The 22,367-nt window shown below is 38.8% G+C and overlaps 1 protein-coding gene across 1 annotated transcript in view; it reads right to left on the minus strand.

Moving 5' to 3' along the window:
* The window catches only part of LRIG2 (leucine rich repeats and immunoglobulin like domains 2), a 37,992-nt gene that overhangs the window by 7,500 nt on the left and 8,125 nt on the right, over positions 1-22,367 (minus strand). The window contains exons 2-13 of the mRNA XM_036768523.1: positions 11,749-11,814; positions 9,994-10,068; positions 9,710-9,844; positions 9,240-9,383; positions 8,990-9,133; positions 8,294-8,437; positions 7,935-8,078; positions 5,861-5,941; positions 4,912-4,983; positions 4,732-4,800; positions 3,235-3,398; positions 2,139-2,459 (exon numbers count right to left, since the gene is read on the minus strand). Coding sequence (XP_036624418.1) covers positions 2,139-2,459; positions 3,235-3,398; positions 4,732-4,800; positions 4,912-4,983; positions 5,861-5,941; positions 7,935-8,078; positions 8,294-8,437; positions 8,990-9,133; positions 9,240-9,383; positions 9,710-9,844; positions 9,994-10,068; positions 11,749-11,814 — 1,559 coding nt within the window. The remainder of the gene's footprint in view (positions 1-2,138; positions 2,460-3,234; positions 3,399-4,731; positions 4,801-4,911; positions 4,984-5,860; positions 5,942-7,934; positions 8,079-8,293; positions 8,438-8,989; positions 9,134-9,239; positions 9,384-9,709; positions 9,845-9,993; positions 10,069-11,748; positions 11,815-22,367) is intronic.

Consider the following 22,367-nt stretch of genomic DNA (forward strand, 5'->3'; position numbering starts at 1 on the left):
GAGAAAAACTAGCATCCTGACTACCAAACACTAGCTCCTCACAAAGTCTTGTGCTTCTGGAGAGACAGAGGCAGCCTGAAGGAGAGACGGGAGGCAGTGTGAACAAGGCCAGTGGGGGAGGGAACCACTCCATTCCCAAGAACCTGGTAAGTGGCAGCACCTTGCCTCACCCTGGCCTCTGGCCCTGAAGACAGCCCGATTCTGCCACAACCTTCCAGGGAGTAACCAGAGGAGATGTGGCTCTGCCTGCCAGCAATAGTCTCAGCTACAAAATACCCAGAAGAGTTCTTGCCACCAAAACCCCTGGCATGGTTCGATGGTTCAAATTCAAAAACAATTGTGGTTCTATCAATTAGAACAACCCTGGAGATGTGGCTGTTCACCAGCCTCTTCTCTCCTTGACCCTCCAGCTACCCTGGATTACCTGTCACCTGCATTGGCTGTCTCCCGACTGCTCTGAAGGACTGGGCCCTTCTCACGAGCTGTTGCTACCCCTCCGTGTCACCGCCAGCTGCCTTTCCATTCCCCCTCTGGCTGCAGTCTCTCTCCGTCAGAATGTGAGCTCCTTGAGAGCAGGTACTATCTCAATCCCCAGTGTGGATTTCCAGCACCTTACTCCCCTCCAGCCCCCCAGATCTCCCACCCCTCCGTGACTCTGCGCTGCCTACCGCACCCAAAACACTCTCCCTGGTCCTTCAACTTCCTTCATGACTCAGCTAAAAACTCCTTACTCTGTCTCCCCAATCCACTGTGAGCCGCCTGATGGCAGAGGCTGTTTCTAACTTTCATTTCCCCAGCCCTTAATATGGTGCCTGGCCCACAGGCAGGCACGTCACCAATGGTTGCTGACTGATTACTAAGTTCATAATAAGGTCCTGTTCGTTCTTCCATTCAAGGAAGGGGAAAAGGAAGAGAATAAGCATTTATGTGGTACCTACTGTGTCCCAGGATCTGTGCGAAGTACAAATATCTCATCTGATCCTCCCGGCTGTTATTTGCATTTGACAGTTGTGGGAACTGCGACTGACAGAGGTTAAGTGACTTGTCCAGGGTCACAGAGCTAGTCAGTGTCTGTGGCTAGATTTGAATTCAGGTCTTCCTGACTCCAGGCCCAACCTTCTACCCCGGCAGCACCAGAACTCAAGTCTTTGCAATAACTTCTAAAAGCAACTGCCTACCCTCACTAACGGAAGGGAAAGCAGAATGTCCAAAAATGTGTGTGCATGTATACATATGTCTGTATATGTGTTTATATAAATGCAATACACACATTTGTATATACGTGCACATATGTGTGTATATGTGTATACGTGTACGTGCATGCATATATTTCAAGCCACTTAGAATGAGGTATTGTCACTTCATTGTTATGTTTTCACCTACAAAGTGAGTGTTTTCCTCGCTAACACCTATAAAGCTGCAAAAGAGATCAGAGATGAAAGTTTCTGTCCACCTTCCACACTGTCCTAGAACATGAAGAAAACAAGACCCAACAAGTCCTGCTCTTGCCCCCACGGATTCTGTTTGGCACAGAAATGCTACGGTCATGAGGTGATGCAGGAAGGCCATCAGCGGTGGGGGGAGCCAAACAATTTGTAGCCTGCAAAAGGCAAACACATTTCCTTGCCTATCCTGTGAATGAATCTCAATAATCCTAACTCATCTTACCAGACAGGAATGACACACCCAAGTACTTCTCAGGGCGGAAGCAGCCAGGCTCCTATGGGAGGCAACTTGGCCTAAAGGAAAGAGCAGCATTCTTGGATTCAAAAGATTTGGGGGTTCGAACCCCGGCTCTGCCATTTACTAGCCTTGAGAGTCTCCATTTCATTTGTGAAAGAAGGACAGTGCACTACCTATAGAACCCACAGCGCTGTGAGGAAAGCGCTACAGAAATATACATTATCATATTGCCCTTTTGCCAAACTCCTTCAAAGTTACAGACCCCCAAAGAACAGTGAATGGGCAAGCTGGCTCAATTAGGGAAGCTGCCCACTCACAGACCCTACCATGGTGCAGTGATGTCCTCCCACACGTCAGGAGGAGTATAATTTTCTTGGTCAAATGAATAAAATCAAAAGAATAAAGTGATTAACCTTTCTCAAACTTAAAAGATATCAAGGGAAATGTTTTCTTACCATTCACAGTTAGTCGAGCTTTCTGAGAATAATTAGAACCAAAGTGATTAGTAACAATGCACTGGTATTTTCCTTCATCTGTGAAATTCACATTGAAAAGATGTAAAACAGTAGTGTATTCCAAGGCTTCTCCACCCTGCTGCCGATAGCGAGCAAAATTCTCGATGTCTGCATCATACAAGATTTCGCTGTCTTTTCTCCATGCAGTTGACATTGGTGAGTCACTGCTGCTCACTGCAGTGCACGTAAGAGTCACATTGACTCCTTTTAAAGCAATCGTGGTCTCTGGGTGTGTCCTTATCTGGGGCTTAGGAAAATCATCTGTGGAAAAAAGCAACAGGAGCTAAATTCACTGATTTGTTTTTTTCAAACAATCAATAAATTTAAACTAGAAACCAAATGGGCAAAGGACAGTTAAATGTACCTTCCAAGTGTTGTAATGTATTTGAGTCTTCAAACCTTAATCCTGCTTCCTAGATGGCCTTTCCATTACCTTCCTAATCACCATCAGCTACTAGACAGAGGGGTAAACAACTTTAGCCCAACATCCTAAGCTAGTCTCACCATTTACTATACAAATCTAAGCAATCTTTAACCATCTGTGCTAATTTCCTCATATATAAAATGGGGAGTAAACTCTTATTCTATTTCATAAGGAATAGCTGGCACTAAAAAAAGTTATTTGAAGATATTATATGGGGCAGAGCTGTCTCACAAACACCACGAGTATTTTTAAGTTAAGAGTGGCTATAGATAGCTGGGGGGTGGGGGTGGGGGGGTGGGAGGTGAAGGTTGCTAGGGGAAAAATGACAAGAAAAAGGAACTTAAAATGATAAAGAAACTAGTAATTTGCAAAATATGTCAATCTGCCTGGAAGTTTCACATCATCTGAGTATAAAACAAAGTTATTCCACTTCCAAAACCAATTTGCTGTAAAGGAAAATTCTCTAAATATGAAAAGGTATAATACTAAAGTTCAAAGCTCCAAGTAAGTGGCAGATCCCAGACCACACACTTCAGACAGGTAAGAACACATTTCTGGAGAATCATGGTCATGATCTCTTTGGACTTTAGACATTGCATGAAATGTACAAACCGCAGACAAAGTCTTTGGGATCCACGTTGAGGATGCTCTGCCCAGCTAGCCAGTCAGGGTGAGCACAACTCACATTCACTGCCTGTTCTAAGTGACTGTCCACTAGCCACTGCAGCAGCCATCTCAGCTGGCAGTCACAGAGTAAACTGCTGGTGTTCAACATCCTACAAAGGAGACACACACAGAGAGAATGAGGCCCGGTCCTTTCACTCTTCACATTCCAGGTGCCTGCTTCACACATTACCACTCAACGTCAAATTGAGCAGGGTGTATGCTGTTATCCCTAATGAGGAGAGATTACTTTCAAATTCTTTCCACAGAACCAAAGTACCAGGGGTCTCATTTCCAAAAAGAACAAAGAGAAAGCCACTGGAGGTGTGCCTGTGGCCTGCAAGAAACCTGTTAAGCCCGTCTGAAAAATAAGGGTTTGCTTAAACAATCATTAGTGATTGTGCTTCTACCAAGGTCCAGAATGGTTTCCTTCACCCTTTTCAGGAGACCAAGGTGAATTTTTATTAAGGTATAACATTGCCTAAACAAGATTATATTCCTGTGTTTTCTTGTAACGTTATTTTTCCAAAAAGATAAACTCAAGTAAAAGGACAAGGTTCTTCTATTATTTTTTTATCTCACCCCAAGGGCCTCAGCACACTACTCTCTCTCAATAAACAAACATTTGAGCACCTATCAAGTTTGAGGCAGAATTAGGCATTTGGAGGATACATTTAGATGGACCTTTGAACTGTTCATTGAAAAAAATCTATGCTAGGGTTCAAGTCCCCACTCTGAGCTGTCCCGAGTTCCTTCCTCTCTCCACCATCTTGGCACCAGAAGTCTTAAGTGAGGAAAAGCATTTTTTAAAAATGGAGAAAACTAGCTTTTAATTAAGTGTGGATAAAAATAGCTAATGATGTCTTTTGCGGCATCATTAAGTAAAAAAGCATGACTGATTACCATAAAACCCTTGAACTTATTTACACAAGATCACAAAGACTGAGTAGAAGAAAAATACCTTGTATTTCTTCCACTGCAACTATAACAGTTTTTAAATAATATACCAGTTTGAACTACCTAGAAGCAGCCATCATCAGTGGAAAGCTCTACATCATCCAATGAGATCATATCTGGAAAGTGCTTAGTACTCTGCCTGGCACACAACAGATGCTTAATAGATGCGTGTTCCCTTCCCCCTCCCTTCACACCCAAACCACAGCCTACATACCACCCGTCAGAGCCAAAGGCCAGGGGCAAAGATTAGTGGTGGGAGGAAAGAGAACAGAGGAGGACAAAGACCGAAGAAAAAGACCAGCTCAGAGGCAGCAGCCCCAGCAAAGCCCAGGCCTGAATGTTTTCATGTGTTAACAGAGTTAAAAAAATTGACTCAATGTGACATCCAGTTTTTACTCTAATTCCTAAATACATTTTGGTCAGGCTCATAGTCAAGACAATAAACATTGGTGACTAATGACAAGAAAGAAAGAAGGTTCTACTACTTACAGTTCTTTCAGATGTGTCTGAGCGAACGCATTTTCTTGGATAGACATTATAGCATTATTGTTTAAGTCTCTGCAACCAAAAGAAACAAAACACTTTTTACCTCTCTCCATTTGTACAACTGCAATCAAAACACTTTTAAGTAGTCACAAAAACCTTTGCTAATGTATGCAAACTACTTACAGATGCTCAAGGGCTTCAAGACCAATGAATGCCTTCTTTGTGACCGACTTAATATGGTTTCCTTGTAAGATTCTGAAATACAAACAAACCTTCCTAATAAAATTCTCCAAGTGTCCCCCCCTCCAAATCCACTAAATTAACCTATAAACGAGGCCAGAAAGAACTTTAAAAAAAAAAGCCTCAATTTTCAAGAATTATAAGTCTTAAATAGAAAACCAAAACTAACATGAAGGCTCTAAACATCACTCCGACCATGGTTGTGGAAAATGCTCTGTGTTTTTCCCCCTTTGGTACCAGATCCAAGTCTCAAAGGGTCCCAGATTCAGAGCTGGAGGGACCTCAGGGGTTGTCTAGTCCAGCTCCTTCATCCTGAAGGTGAAGAAACTGAAGCCTAAGAGGCTAAGTGAGTTTACAAAGCCACACAGGAAGAAGCAAGCAGCAAAGCTGAGATGGAGACCTGGGAGCCCTAGCTCCTATGCACTTGGCAGGCAGCCTCCTTGGGGACAAGCTGCTAGAAGGCCCAGCCTGGTTCAGTTGTCTTTTCTTACCTATAGGATTTGCTTAACATATGCTTGTTTAATCAAATCTACATGCATTATCTCACAGAATCTCACACTCAGGTGTGAAAATAGATTCAACAGTTCCAATGCTATATAGAATTGATGGAAACTTCACGGTGTTAAATAGTTTTGTTCTATTACTGCAACTCCTGTTCCCCAGTACCTTCTTTTTTAAACTGAGCACAAACAGCTTCACTCTGCAGGGGCCCACAGTTTTAGAAGATAATGTTTTTTCAAGAGTAGAGACCCAAAACAGAAAGCAAATCCAGGGGCAGATTAAATTTCTCTGGGTGGATAAGGGAAAGGGGCATCGGCTTCAAAAGTCTTAGTGGACACACAATTGTGAAACATATTTTTGCATAGGCATACACAAGACCATGAATACATACAATTTAGTGAGCTTGGTGAGTCCTACAAATGCTTCGCTTGCATCTTCTATGGCCCAGGAGATCTCATTGTTCCGTAAATCTCTGCAAGAATGAAACCACCTTTTTCATTTGGGGAAAGGCCAGAGACCACAACATTAGTCCACATGGCAGCTCAATGGTTAGCATCCTGACATGGCCATGCCAAATAGCCCCTCTAGTTTATCCTTTACCTAAAAATCACAGAGTATTTCCAATGAAGACTATGCTTTGAATTAGTTACTTAGGAAGTTCTATGACCATCTGAAAGATAGACATGTGAGAGAGATTTGCTGTTTGTCACAAGCTAAAAGATTCCAGAGGCAAGCCTGGATAAGTAAATTAAGCAACATGCTAAGAATGTTAATCTTCCTGGCTAACAGTTCCTAATTGTGTTAGCATATTAAAAGATTATAGGAAGGGGACTGCACAGGGCTGCCAGACAGGCAGCAGTAGGTTTTTCCAAGTGCAGGGAATATAGCTCACAAATCTGGTTACTGGCTAATGGGATTTCTTTGTGACCTATGTCTATCCCCAGGGTCCTCAGCTGAGAAAGGCTGACTAAGAGTAATACCAATACAGCATTTCACAGCTCCAGAGCAATTAGACTCTTCCCCCGGGAAGCAAGGACTGTACACCCACATGAATAACAATGCCTACAGTGTTTTCTTTAAAATCAAAATTATGGGTCTTTTAAAATCCACTAGTCCATCCTCAAAGGAAATGCAGTTACATGAATGTGCTAGATGAAAAATGCCAGCAAGAGACTATTTTATTAGTATTTGGTATCTCTTCAAGCCTACTTATGCCAAAACACCAAAAGTTTCTACTTTTACAGGCTATTTTAAAGCTATGTGGATTAGTTAACTTTCCTAAAAATTAAGCATTAGATTATTAAAACCATCAATGGCCCACCTTACTCAAAATCTTGCTATTAAACAGGAAAGGTTTTTTTTTCCTTCCACCTTCTATGGCTCAGTTTATTTAAGAATGCTCATCACCTGCCCTTCTGCTCAAAGAAAAAGAAAGGGATAAATCCAATCCCAGAGCCAGGATCTCCAAACTCTGGCTCCAATTCTGTCTTCAGTTTCTCTTAAAGTCTTTGACAGATAAAAGCTGTCAATGATGGTGTACATGGAGTATCACCCCAGATTCCCCAGTGCCTTCCAGGTAGTTTCACCCTTGTTCCTTGGTAAAGTATAGAGTTCTGGAAGTCAAGACTAGCCAAGATTACCTTTGTCTCATCAGCTCTCCCAAAATGGCTATATCAGGTAAATTCAATCTACACTAGTCTATTTACTCCGACAAGAAGTTAGCTCTCGAAAATCAGCCAAATCCAAATTTGGAGAAAAACCACCTCATCTATTTTAAAACTCGGACAAAAGCCTCTGTATAATAAGATCTAAGTTGCCATTCTCATGCATGGTTAAGCACCAATGTTTGCAACCTGCTCAATCAGCATGCCCCCTTGTCTTAAAGTATTTGTTGATTCAGAATTTGATGACCAGTCTCCTACTGAGGGCCCTTTAAGACCATATAAATTCTGCTAATTAATCACTTTGTTCACTCCCGTTTTTGCCATAAATTTTTGAGATTACTTTTATTTCATTAAAATGCATTAAGGTTAATAGAACACAACAATTTATAAAAGTTTCCTAGAATTTTGCTAATTAAGGCATCTTCTTAATGAACCAACAATCAGGATGATTTATTTCAAATGACTTTCTAAATGACAGATAAAAGTTCAGATGTATTCCTGATTATCATTAAAGACTGTAAGTTCCTTCTAGATAAGAATGGTGTGCCTTACTATACCACCCCAATAGCGCTTAACATAACAGTAGGCACACAATAGATAGTCAGCAAATACTTGTTGACTGATTAATCTAAAATGGACAGTTGAAAGATTTGTTATAGTTTTAGCCTAGGGCAAAGGAACAACAAAATTACAATAGTTACAAAATTATTAAATTCCAGTGTCGAATATGTTAGTTATTTTTATTTCCTCTGCTTTTTTTTATTGAAGCAAAAGGCAATTTTGTTGAACCAGTATACTTACAACGTCTGAAGATTTGAAAGGTCTTTAAAAACCCCATCAGCAATGTGAGTGACCCTGTTGTCCCCTAAATTCAACTTCTCCAATAAGCTCAGACCCACAAAGGCAGATTCATCCAGGCGAGTTAACTGATTATAGGACAAGTCGCTGTAAATAAGATTTTGGCAACAGTAAGGAATTCATTATACCTAAGTCCAACTTTATAATTCACATCCTTCTTACAACATACATGTACTCTAGAACTTTCAAACTCCTAGCATATAGGTTAGGAACTTCTAACCTTCATAACTGACCATGGCAATTATTCATTTCAACCTGACCTAAACTGCAAAGTCATCACTGAAATTGAGTTTAACACTTACAGTTCAGATAGTTGCTGGCAGAACTCCCAGGCATCAGGGCTGATTCTGTCAATAGCATTCTGGCTGACATAGAGCTGTTGTAATGTCCTCAAGCCATAGAGCCAGCCCTTGTTCACTTCTATTAGGTTATTGTGCTCCAGTTCTCTGCAGAATTAGAGAAACAGAGCAGAAAATGGGTTATAAAACAAGATATTCAATGAGAGGAATATTCTTAAATCTTTACAATGTCTTAGTCCTGGAAGGTGTCTAGCCCAAGATCTCTTCTTCACTCAATCCTACAACAATCTGAATTTAGGAGGACCTATCAATGAACTCAACAGTCTATCTAAGGCTGAATAAAGGAGCAAGACTGCTGAAGAAAATCAGATCTTCAAAACCTAAGAGCATGAGGAAATGTGACCAAACTGTGTCAAATATGCCTAATCCTGATGAGTTCTCACAGTTCCCTTCACCTAATAGAATAAAGTAATTCAGATAGCTTTAGATATGATACTCATGGGTACAGCAGCCAAATCCACTGACTTAACATTTTACAAAGCATGCCAACTTTGTACATCAACTGCCTCAGGGATTAGAGCACAGAACTCCTTAGTGTAAACTCTGTGTAATTAAAGACCCTACTCCAGCCTTCTCAGCTTAGAAGTCCTAATCAGAAGCCCTAGTTGACATTCCCCTGCTGTGGTTCCTAGTACTTACAATTCCTCCATGTTAACCAAGCCAAAGAAAGCTCCATCCATAAGTCTGCTAATTCCATTCCGCTGCATTTTCAAAGATTTTAAGGAATCAAGCCCTTGGAATGTAAGGCTTTCCACAGTTTTAATCCTGTTTCTTTTAAGTTCTCTTTAAGAAAAATATGAACAAAAGTTAAAACACAGTTGAGAATCATCTGCTTTAAAAAAAAAGACAGTTATGTAGAAGAAAAAGACCTCTCCAATCAGCTACTTACAAAAACTGAAGATGAGGCAGCTTAAAGATCTTGGGTGGAATCATGCTAATTCTGTTTCTATTTAACTTGACCACTACTAAAGAACTGGATAAATTATCAAAGCAGCCAGCTTCCAAGGTGGCTATCCTGTTATTACTCAGATTCCTGAAATAAATAAGGCAAAAATATATATATTGAACAAGAATCTTACCATAAGAAACTCTCCACAGACAATACTGTTATTTCCATTCTTAAGAGATTTATACTGAAAAGCCAACAATTTGGTAAGTTTTACTTACTTGTTTTCTATACAACTACATCAGTAAAATAAACCAAAATTAAGGCTTAGAAATCACCTTATTTCTTTTTTTTCTGACCAGGCAATATTATAACCTTACAATCTTAGCAAAAATGAATAATATGATTCAGGTTGTCATGTAAACATATACTTTAAAAATCATCTAAATGGTAGTTTTTTTTTTTTTACTTACAGATATTTCAGTTGCATTCTAGGAAATGAGGATGCCTTGATTTCTGAGATGATGTTTGAGCTGAGATCCAGAGTCTCCAGTGAAAGGTAAACCTGGAGCTGTTCTGCATTCACTTCTGGAATTACATTGTGTACTCTGAAGACCAAAAAAGAGAACTCCAGAAGTTACCTGTGACCTGTCCTTTAAATATTACCATACCAACAGAGGCAAAAGAACTATGAACAACATAATGTCTTTTAAAAGATTTAAGAAAAAAACTGAAAAATCCTTAAATATTTACTTACAATGAAAGGAGAGTGATGTTAGAAGTTGGTTCTCCAAAATATGGAATTTCTGTTAACTCATTATAATTCATTTTCCTGGAGAGAAAAAAAGGAAAGATGTGATTCTTGGGTGATTTTTTTTCCTTTTTTAGGTCTCAACTAGAAAGTATGCAGACTCTAGGATACATTTTTACTGACTGACTAGACTGACAGACAACATAGAAACACTAGACTGAGAGACAACACAAAAAAGCCCATAGCCCAAAACAAACTGGACTAGGACTAAAAATTATGACTGCTCTTTTTAAGACTGCAAATCTATTGTCATTGTGACACTGATAAGTGTAGAAAAGATTAGGAAAAATTGTGTAAATTCATGTTTTTCTTGATTTTTCTACAGAGCTAACCTATTAAGTGTGTTTATGATATCTATTCTGGGAAATAATACAGGTGATTAATACTGTGCATACACATGTGTATGTATATATGCATGTATATATGTATGCATGTATACACACACACATACACGTGTGTGTGAACGCATATGAATGATCAAATAAGCTACCTTGTAGTCCTGAGTTTCCTGTGACTAGAACTACTCAAACAGAAAGAGCTTAGATCAGTACTTCTTAAACTTAAACCATATGGGGTCTCGATCCATAGTTTAAAAAGCAGTGAAGGGGTTTTGAGTGGAAAAAGTTTAAGAAGCCCTGGCCTATTTGATTATTTTCTAAGGATGTGATAGAAGGGATTCAGGACTGCACTGAATGACCCCCTAAGTTTCTGAAACAGTCCACATTTTTATGGTGAAAAGGCCTCTGAACATCCAAAATCTTTGCAACAACATGCTTGTACTTTTTTTGTATGAGTCCGTTTACTCTTATTTTATTTAAGATTAAAATAAAGCTTGGTTATGGGGATTAGAAGCAGAAAATAAGATCAAGAAAAGCTGAGAGAAGCAGGTAACTGCAAATATCAAGAAGTATTAAGTGACAACGTAATAGTGAGAAAAGACAGAGAACCCATACCTAAATTATGTACAAGACTCCCCAAAGCACACAAGTTCAGGGCCATTTTGGGGTCTGGGCAAATAAGTCCCACCCAAAAGTACACACAAAAACACCTGAGGAATCATTATCAAAACAAAATTAAATTATTTTCAATATAGGTTAGAATAAAACTTAAAAAGTTATCTGAGTAGACTGTGAGCTTCTTGAAAGTAGGCATGACATCCCCTGCACATAAGAGGCAATGAATGCTTATTGAAATGAATTAAGCTTAAAGTTGGGAGTTGGAAGGGAGAACAGGATTTCAACTTATCTTGAAAATACCAAAACAGGAAGGCCTAATTCCCCCAACACCCCCAGATAAATGAGGTATTACTGTAAATAAACCTACTTTTTTATGTTATTCATTTATTTTAGATGCCAAATATTTGGCAGAACATACAAAATGTTTACATCATATGGGGGAGTCGTCTGTTTCTCTGGCAAGTCTGGATAAAGAAAATACTATATATAACTCTACAAAGAAGAACTTTTCACTTGTGACTCAAAGAAAGTACACAGCAGACTGAAACTTCAAAGCAACAATACAATGGCATAATGCCCAGAGACTTTATGATACAACAAATCCAAACAAACTATTGTGTAATCACAGCTTTAAAATTTTAATTCCTTCCTACCCTCATCCCATATTCTTTATCATGTCATGATTGGCAATCCCCAAACTGACAATGTTTATTAGGTCACAAAAATACGATTAAGAATAACTTACACATCCTGTAATTCCTTTGAATCCAAACTGATGTTCCAGTTAGATAACCGATTATGACTCAAATCCCTAAAAAACAAAAAGGAAAAATTCTATATTCACATTATATCAGGTGTTTATGAGATGAGAAAAAAATACTCATATATGAAAATCCCTCTAGAGTACAACACTGAAGATAGCCGTCCATATAACAAAGCCACCAAAGCTGAAATTGAATCCATCTTCCATAGGAATGGCTTTTCAAAATAACACTCTAACTCTAGGAATGGGAAATCCATTTCATCAGATCACAGAATTTAGAGCTGGCAAAGGACTTCTGAAATGGAAGCTAATCCTCTAATTTTACATAGGTAGGGATAGAACTTAGATTCAAAATCAAATCTTTTGCCTCCAAATCCAATGTTTGTTTTTTCCCACTATAGTACATTGTCTCGTCAGCCCAGATTACATTAATAATGGAGAAGAAATGGATGAAATAAAAAGTAAATTCTACAGTTCACTTTTAGCTTAAGTACAATCTAGTTTTGATTGAATTTGCAAAGAGAGGTAAACATTTAAATAAACTTTAAGAAACTCCCCTCTTGCTTGTTATTTTCTGGCACTTTTACAAGGCTAAGGTGGAATCTAGCCCACACAAGCTGTCTGCACAAGTGATTTACTATATGCTACAATATGGTTGGCAATAGGAACATGCTGGTGAAGCATTACAGATCACTGCAAGAGGAGAAGGAAGAGCTTATCTCACTGTGCTACCAAACAGTGTTGACAGATGCACACAGGTTTGAACAATGTCTTTATTACAGCCAAACGATCAATTTCAGCCAGTCATGTCTGTCAGTGAAACCAAGCACTTTTCCTCACAAACATGAATTACATCATAATATCACTAAGGACATGCCAAAGATCCTCACCCTTTTTTCTGCAAAGGTTCTAACACCTTTGCTTTAGGCTGAAGTCTGGCAGCAGTTATCAGCTCAAGGGCATTAAAGGGTGGAGAAAAGGGTGGGGAAGATGGAGGTGATGAAATATGCGCAACAAGAAAAATCTCACTCAGATACTTTTGCCCCCAAGCTGAGAAGAGAATAACACGAAATGTCACACAATTGTGAAAAGAGACTTTAGTCTTTATTCTAATTTTATTAGAAGTTTTCAACAAGGATAGAAATTGAAAACCACTGCTCTCCTCCAGGTTAGTTCTTACATGCTCCGTTCCTCATGGAGCAGAGAAGGGAAGCAGACAGCTCATACCAAGTGTTCCACCTCTAGAGGTCCTTGCCTACTACAATCTCACATCCTTTCCCCACTAAAGCTTGCAGACTGGACCATCTTCTTTTTTATCTGAACTATGTTCATGTGATCCTCCTTCTTCATTCTGGCTAAGTCTCTGTTTCTCTACACATCTCTCTGCATTTTCTTTTTTTATTTTTGTTGCAAAGATTTTTATCCTCTTTTTTATTAGGTAATATTGGTGCATTTTTCTTCATGTAATATTTGGGGTTTTATTAATTTGTTTATTTTTAGTTATCAACATTCACTTTCCTAAGATTTTGAGTTCTAAATTTTCTCCCCTTTCTTCCTTCCCCCCTCCCCAAGATGACATGCAATCTAATATAGGCTACACGTGTACAATCATATTAAGCATACTTTCACATTAGTCACATTGTGAAAGAAGAATCAGAACAAAAAGAAAAACCGTAAGAAAGAAAAAACAAGGACAAAAAAAAAGAGAAAATAGTATGCTTCGATCTGCATTCTGACTCCACAATTCTTTCTCTGGCTGTGGATAGCATTTTCCATCATGAATCTTTTAGGATTTTCTTAGGTCACTGCGCTGCTCAGAAGAACTAAGTCTAACAAAGTCGGTCATTGCCCAATCTTGCTGTTACTGTGTACAATGTTCTCCTGGTTCTGCTCACTTCCTTCAGCATCAGCTCATGAAAGTCTTTCCAGGTTTTTCTGAAATCCATTTGATCACCATTTCTCATAGAACAATAGCACTCCATTACATTCATATACCACAACTTGTTCAGCCATTCCCCAGTTGGTGGGCATCCCCTCAATTTCTAATTCTTTGCTACCACAAAAAGAGCTGCTATAAATATTTTTGTACATGTGGGTCCTTTTCCCTTTTTTATGATCTCTTTGGGATACAGACTAGTAATGATATTGCTGGATCAAAGGGCATGCACAGTTTTATAGCCCTTTGGGCATAGTTCCAAACTGTTCTCCAGAATGGCTGGATCAGTTCACAACCCTACCAACAATGCATTAGTGTTCCAATTTTCCCACGGTTTCTCCAACATTTATCATTTTCCTGTTTTGTCTTGTTAGCCAATCTGATAGGTATGATATGGTACCTCAGAGTTGTTCCAATTTGCGTTTCTCTAATCAACTGTGATTTAGAGCATTTTTTTCGTGATTATAGAAAGCTTTAATTTCTTCATCTGAAAACTGCCTGTTTATATCATTTGACTATTTATCAATCAGGCGCCCCTCTGCATTTTCTACACAAGATGACAATAAGTCTGGCCCTGTGCTTCTTTCAAGGATCTCACAGGACTAGATTTAGAGCCAAACGGCCCTTTCCAGGTCATCTCCAACAACCCCATTCTTCTGCAGAAGGAGAAGGCCAGTGAGGTGAAATTATCTGCACATGGTCCCACAACTACAAATGGCAGAGTCAAGATTTAAACTCAAGTCCTCTGACTCCTGATCCACTAGTCTTCATGCTGCCAGTGATTTTCTTTATTTATCCCCCTTCCATTCAAAAGGGTTTCTTAAAATTCTTGTCAACTACTCGTTCAGTTTTATCAAGTACAAGAAATACTAACACCTTCCATCACAGCCAAAGCAATACAAACAAAAGATTTTTTAATAGAAACACAGTGTTTAAACTTAGTCCCAGTGAAAAGTAAATGTGTGTCAGTCACTGCTAGGGGAGGGGAGGAGGAGGGGGGAAGGGCGTAATCACTTTTCTATACCTTTCAAATCTAAAGCTCGGGTTCTTAACCTTTTTGGTGTCATGGACCCCTTTGGCTAATTTGTTGAAGCCTATGGATCTCAGAATGTTTTTAAACGCACAAAATGCATGGGATGCAAAGGAAAGGAAACCAAATATAGTAAAATACAATCGTGAAAATATACATACATCTATTTTAAAGTTCACCAACACCAGGTTAAGAACCCCTTGTATAAAGGAGAAAGGGGTGGGGGAATGGAGGTGAAAGCTTATACTTTGAACCTAAACTGTAGTCTCATCAGTCTTGAAGAAGATTGCTTTATAAGAAAGGTTTTGGGGTATTTTCCCATCCAACTCCTACCTTACACTAAAATCAGTTCCACAGCAAATACTGCAGCAAGGTACCAGGAGAAGACTTAGGATCCTTTATTTATAAAACAACACATGCCACAAAGCAGTGAACATAATGTGTCTGTAATTAACATGCTCTGGAACAACCACTCTTCCTGTAGCAGGATACAGGCAATCAGTAATCTGCTAACATCTAAATCCTCCCTTCTAGATGAACTAGCGTGTGGATTATCATACACTAACTAGCAGAATACATGTAGCTGTGGACAAAAAGAAAACTATAGATCCATTCCACTGATACTTTGGGAACTTAAAAGTTTCAGATTTCTTCAACTTGCCTATGCCTTTTGATTGAAAATTTTAATATCCAGAGAAATTTGTTCACTGTTCTCAGGATTTCTCTTTTCTGTAACAATTTATACACATTGCCACAATTAATGCTAAAGTAAAAAAATGAAAAAGGAAACAAAAAAATTCCCAATAAACCACACATTTTAAAAAGATGCTTTTAAAGCCTAAAGAGGCTCAAATTTATATGAACTGGAAGAAAATTTTCCGGAGAAACAACTCAAGGTAGTTTGTCATGGTTTAGCACTCAAAAGCAGGTGCAGTCTTCACTAATATCTCAACCCACGTTTAGCACTTATTTTAAAAAATCGACATTCTAAACCGACCTGAAAACAGAATTCTTTTGTCTCCAGGGTTTTTTCTCTTAATAAGATGCTATGATACATTCAAGTACTTAATGAAATGATCTAGTGTTGTTGAACTAAATTTTAAAAAAGCTCAATATTGCAACAGTCACTATTATAACTTAATAGCTTGTCTTTTCAGCTTCTAACACCACTGGTATCTGAATATTTATGGGTAAGACAATTGAAAAGTAGAGGTCTTAAGAGCCAGCCTTATCAGTGTTGTGAACTATGCTTCCCCTCATGCTAATCTACAGGGATAGAGTTGTAATAAATGATGAATTATTAAAGTTCTTGATATCCTGTGGAGCCAGAGGTGCCATTAATGTAGTCATTTAGTGCCATCAGACTGTAAATAATTTATAGGATCTGCAGAGCAATCACAACAGGTTAGAAAAGGAGGACTCTGCTCCACAAGGTAATTACAAAGTCCTTAGGAAAGAGAAAAGTGGGGGGGGGGGGGGGGGCGTTTCTTCCACATAGTCACAGAAAAGTAAATTTCTAAGTCATTTTAGTCATTTTTCTGCTCCTAGTACTATGCAGCATTAATGGGCTGACCTAGAGATGTTAGGGATAATAATTTTTATGAAAAGAGGTATCCCCCTTTGCAAAAATTAACAGGGCTAATAGTACTTGGAAAGAAAACTTATCACAACTCATTTTCCTTTTTTCAAAGTTTTGTGTATATTCAGTAATGCTTAATTTATCCAGCATCATCAGAGATTGAGATTTTCTGCCTAACTGAACTGACAAAATAATTATCTACCTGATGACATAAGAGAAGGATTCACTTCTTACAGTAAAGCATCAATTAACTGAAACAGGTCTCTCCCCCAAATCATCCAATCCATTTTTAAGAAGCAAAGCTTAAAAAAAAATTTTTAACCTTACCAGACCTCATGTTTAAATGATCTTTAAGGTCTTATCCAGATTGAAATAACAGGATCACAGGATCATGAAAAATGATCATCTTAAATATACTCAGAGCTTCCCTGATTTCTTGGAGTAAACTGGCCATAATTCCACTTTTTCTTGAAGACCCTAAGGTAGTCATTATGCAAATCATCAAGCTGTGCTATATCGTAGTAATGTGGGCAGGAAACATCAGGCTAGGGGTAGCCCCAGAATGCTGTACTTTTAAAAGTTTATTAATTTGTGTTTTAAAAGTTTTTCAGTTTCTGCTCTCAATGCCAGGCTGTCAAAGCTGTTTCCGGCTACTCTGCATGTGAGGAACTCTAGTGGCCCTACAATTTGTTTTTTCAAATCCACAGTTCGGGAAACCAAACAATTAAGATACGTGTGTAGGATAAGATTAAATAAGAGAGTGGAGAAAATATCTGCACCAAATATTACCAATAAAAGTCTGACAATCAAGATACACAGGGAAGTGACACAACTACATAACATGAAGGCCATTCCCCAAGAGATTCATTTAGATGAGTGGCTGAAGGATATGACATCTTCAGAAGAATTGTAGTCTATACGTGACTATATTTTTAAAATGGCACAAATCACTATCGCTAAGAGACATACAGATTAAAATAAATCTTTGAGGTTTCACCTTACACCATGATAATTGATGGAGTTGACAAAAAAAGGAAAAAATCAATGGAAGCACTGTGGGAATTTAGGGACATTAATTCATTGCTGGTGGGGCTGTGAAATGGTCCAACCATTCTGCAAGTCAATTTGAAATTACACAAGAACTAAAGGAACTAAATTCTCCATACCCTTTGACCCAGCAAACCCATTACTGTACTTAAGCCCTACGGAAGTCAATGGTAGAAGAATAAGGGCCCAATATTTACCAAAATACCCACAGCAGGAAGTACTCTTTATGGTTGCAAAAAACTAGAATTAACGTGATTGTCCAAAGACTGAGGAAGAACTACTAGAAAATGACTGTGTCACACGAACTTAATGGAATTTCTATACAGTAAGAAATGACAGGGGCAGCTAGGTGGTGCAGCAAGTAGAGCACCGGCCTGGAGTCAGGAGGACCTGAGTTCAAATCCGGCCTCGGACACCTTACACACTTAACTAGCTGTGTGACCTTGGGCAAGTCAGTTAACCCCAATTGCCCTTCCCCCTCTAAAAAATGACAAATATGAAGAATTCAAGTAAGGATAGATTTACTTGAACTAATGCAGAACAAAATAAGCAGAACCAAAAAAACAAGATTCACAAGGACTACAACAAATGAAAAGATCACAATTAGGGAATCTGAAAGCTGAGTAATGGGAAAACAAATGAAGGTCATCCCAGGAAAGATCATGAAACATGTCTTCTCCTTTTCTTAGCAGGGAGCTAAGTGACTACAAGGACAGAGCACAGCATACAGTGAGAGCTATGGCCACTGTGTGGATATTTTTGCTTAGTTAGGGAAGGTTTAATTTGGGAGTGGAGAGAGGGTTTTTCGCACTTTCCAGGAATGACCATGATATAATAAAAATAAAAGCATCAATAAAGCATATTTTTGTGTTTATTTTTAATGTTTCTATTACTAGCTTTTGCTTTACCTTCATTTCTGTACAAATTCTGCCCCCGCTCCCCTAAACAGCAAGCCACCCCTTGCAAAAAAATTAAGATAAAAAACAGTTAGCAAATCAACCAAAATATCAACAGTGTCTAACAGCAAATGCAATATTCCACACCCTTAATCTCCCTTTCCTTACTCCTTTTCTGCAATGGAGGGAGGTACATTTCCTCATCTCCTCTTGGACACAATGTGTGTTCATGGTAATCATGGTAATGTCCAAGCACTGGGGTTCTTTTTGGTGCTGGTTGTTCTTCCATTTACACTCCTGTCATCACTGCATATCCTCTTTGTTTGGGTCTACTGACTTCACTGGAATTCTCCAAATTCTTCATATTCATTATTTCTTATAGTGCAGTACCCACAACCAAAGGGCATCTATTCTATTTCAAGTTGTTTGCTATATAAAAAAGGGCTGCTACATATATGTCACCAAAATAGGTGTATTCCGATCCTTGACTTCTCAGTGTATGTGATGCCTAGCTAACCAGCAATGGGCTCTCTGGATCCAAAGGTATGAGCACGCAGTCTCCTTTTTTCGGACATAATTCCACATTGCTTCTCAGCCTGGTTGAATCCACTTACAGTTCTACCAACGGTATCTATTGGTGCCCTCATCTTATCACAGCCTCTACAATACTGATCCTTCTCACCTTGTCATCTCTGCCACATTGCTAGATGGGGAGTAAAATATCAGAATTGTTTTGATTTGCATTTCTCTCTTTTTTTTTTTTAGTTATTTAAGGCAATCCTTATAGTACCAATCTTAAAGTAGTTGTAGTTTGGTGGGTTTTTCTTTTTTTGCTTGTTTTACTTGTTACCATGTTAGTTTAGGTTGCAGATTAATATTACTGTAATAGGAGGAATTACTCTCTTTTAAACTACATTTACCTCTTTGTCTTCTATGATTTTCTGCAGTACATTCTGTGACAATGTTGATCTACCACGGAAAAAAGTGTTTTCATATGATTGAGAGAACGCAGAAATAAATGAGATCTTTAAGTGTTTTGTTTTTAAATCTTTGTTAGGTAAGAGTAAAAGTTAAGGAAATAAGGTGAGCACATATTCACTGATTTGCTGCTAATGTAACTAAACTCCTGCCACTCTCTCAAACAGACTCTTTTGGGGAAAATACGCTCATTTAAAAACAAAAACAAAAAACCCTACAACAAATTACTATCTTCTCAACTACCAAAGCTTCCTCTATCTGCCACCATACTCTCAGGAGACATGCTTGTCTTTACTCTCCCTCAGCTCCAGCGACCACTCTCTCTTTTGCTTCTCTTACCTGTGCTGTTCCTTCTCAAGTAAACTTTGCTGAACCATCACCTTTGTCTCCTCCATTACCAAAGAGTGGGTATTTCTCTGAGGTATAGACCTGGGCCCTGTCTTTTTCTCTTTCTACACACACCCACTATCAAAAATCTCTTCGGCTTCTATAGGACATATATCACTTGCAAACTTATATATTCAGTCCAAGTATCTCTCCTGAACTGCAGCTTTTTGCTGCCAAGTGAAAAATGGAAACAATGTCTTATTTTCCACGAAATTTTATGAAGTCTGAATTAGAAGAATGAAAATAACTATCTTATTTAGGAATGACATGGAGAACGTGTGCTTTGTCTTTCTTCTTAGGAGTTAGGTTTCTCTGCTGCAAAAATTTCTTTCTGAATCATTATGCCACAAATAACACCACTAAAAACTAAGAGCAAATGTGACCCTGGATGAAGAATGAAATGACAGAATTCAGAAGTGAGTGGATATAATAAAAGTGCTGATATCTCAATTTCAACAATCTTACTGTTTCATAAACCAAGTCAGATACTACTTCAATTTCAGGATATTTTATCTGTCCTTTAGCAGCATAATATAGAAAAAACACTATCTTGGGAATCATAAGATCTGGGTTTAAAATCTAGGCCTCTCACTAATTCTGTAACCTAGAGTAAGCCCTCTGAAGGTTAAACTGTAAAAAATGAAACTGGACAAGATGACTTCTCAGGTCTCTTACAGTTTGAAATCTACTATCCTTTTCATCCTGTCTCCTTTTTAGCTGACCATAAAGAATTATTTGCTCCTAAGTGATCAACATTCCTCTTCACCTTCCAAATAAAAACAAAGTGATAGTTTTGCAACTGTGGAATGAATAGTTGATAGTCATAAATCTAAAGAAAGAGAAGGCTTAGAACATTTTTTAATCATCATTACAAAATATTTACTAGGCACCAAGCTTTGTACCTGATGATATAGTGATTACTTAGGTACTTACCATAAAAGTTTTGGGGAGTGGCTAGGTTTTAAAACTAGGCATCTTGCTATTCTCACTATGACTGGCAGAGATTTAATCATAGACGAGCATCTGATAAATCTGTTATTAGTGTAATCTGCCATTCCTTATGACTACATAGTATTACCTGGCAAAATCTAATACCATATTCCTCCAACAAGAACAACTATGCTCAGAACTGGCTACTTTTCTCGAAGCAACCTGCCAGGATTTTTTATTTAACCAGAGGAGCAAGTTCTTACCAAATGTAAAATGGGCACGTTAAAAAGAGCTTCCTTATGGAAATCTCTGCTCGAATATAACCTGAACATAACCTGAACGAGGACAAGGAAAAGGACTCATGCATTCGTTCACTTGGGCTTTCTCTGCATCTTCACTAGGAGGAAGACCATTGAGCGCAAACAAAGTAAACACGGTAAAGAATGGAGGGGAGAGAGAACATGGGGCACAGTCACACACTAATACCAATAAGCCCTTTATGAACTAAGTATTCATTAGAATGCCAACACTGCTCTAACTGGTATAGCCAAAGGGTGGGGCTAAGGCCGTATAATATTAGAGCTTATACTTTTAGAGTTTACAAAGAACTTTTCTCATATCACTGAGGAGGGGTCCACATATTTTCCCTGTTGAACAGATGAGGAAACTGGAACTGAGGCTCTGAGTTAATGAATCAAGAATTTCAAATTGCAAGCATAACTCTCCCAGGCACATTCCCAGGACAAAGGAAAGGCTTCTTCATCGTGAGAGGACTTACCCTAACCTCTCTTCAGAGGGACGGAAATTCTTAATCCAAAGGTAGTGAACTCCTTGGCTTGGCATGTAGGGTCCATCGAGTATACTACCTCTCCACATTGTTTATTATCTCTCGTCTACCCCTTCCCATCAGCAAAACCCATCCTCCAGACTTTCCTTTTCCTCTCATGTTACTTCTCTTCCTGGAATCCTATTTACCACCTGCCTTTTAGGAAGCCTTTACCCACCCTATCAGTTATTAATGACCTTTTTTATGCCAGTGACCTCGCCTCATACTCCACACGCCCTGATCCAATGCACAGAAGCATCACTGCATTATGGCTAGGTGGCACAGTGGCTAGAACTAAAAGGTCTGAATTCAAATCCTGCCTCAGATATTTACCCTCTCTGACACTCTACCTTTCTCTGCGTCAGTTTCCTCACCTGTAAAATGGAGATAATCACAGCACCTACTTCACAGGGTTGTTGTGGGGAACAAATGAAATAATAATTGTAAAGGGCTCCATAAATGTGTGTGAGACACAGAGAGAAAGGGAGAGAGGCAGACACAGAGAAAGAGAGAAGAAGACAGGAGAGACAGAAAGATACAGGCAGAGAAAGGGACAGAAAGAAAAGAGATAAAGAAAGGGAGGAAAGGAGATGGAGGGAAAGGGAGGAGAGAAAGAGGGAGGAGAGAAAGAGGGAGGGGGAGAGGGAGGAGAGAAAAGGGGGGGGAGAAGGAGGAACTCCTTTACAAGTCTGTCAGCACAGCCTAGAGTATAGGTATTTTATCTTATCTAGACTTTTTATCTCCTTGAGCATCTTCTAGCCCAAAGTAGGTGCTTAATAAATGTAAGAAAGTTGGTATTAGTAGGAAAAGAGATTCTTGGGTATGTCTAGGGTATTTTGTGGCTCTGACATCAGAATTCTGGATTAGTGCCACAAAGCATGAGTGGATGGTAGCGGGCAAGGAGACAGCTGCCCTTCCTGGGTTTCTCTTTTTTGTTTCTTTATCGGCCTTATTTCTCCTTCCTTATTCCTCACCTCACTGCTACATGCAGC

Source organism: Trichosurus vulpecula, chromosome 7, assembly GCF_011100635.1.
Source record: "Trichosurus vulpecula isolate mTriVul1 chromosome 7, mTriVul1.pri, whole genome shotgun sequence".
NCBI lineage: Eukaryota > Metazoa > Chordata > Mammalia > Diprotodontia > Phalangeridae > Trichosurus > Trichosurus vulpecula.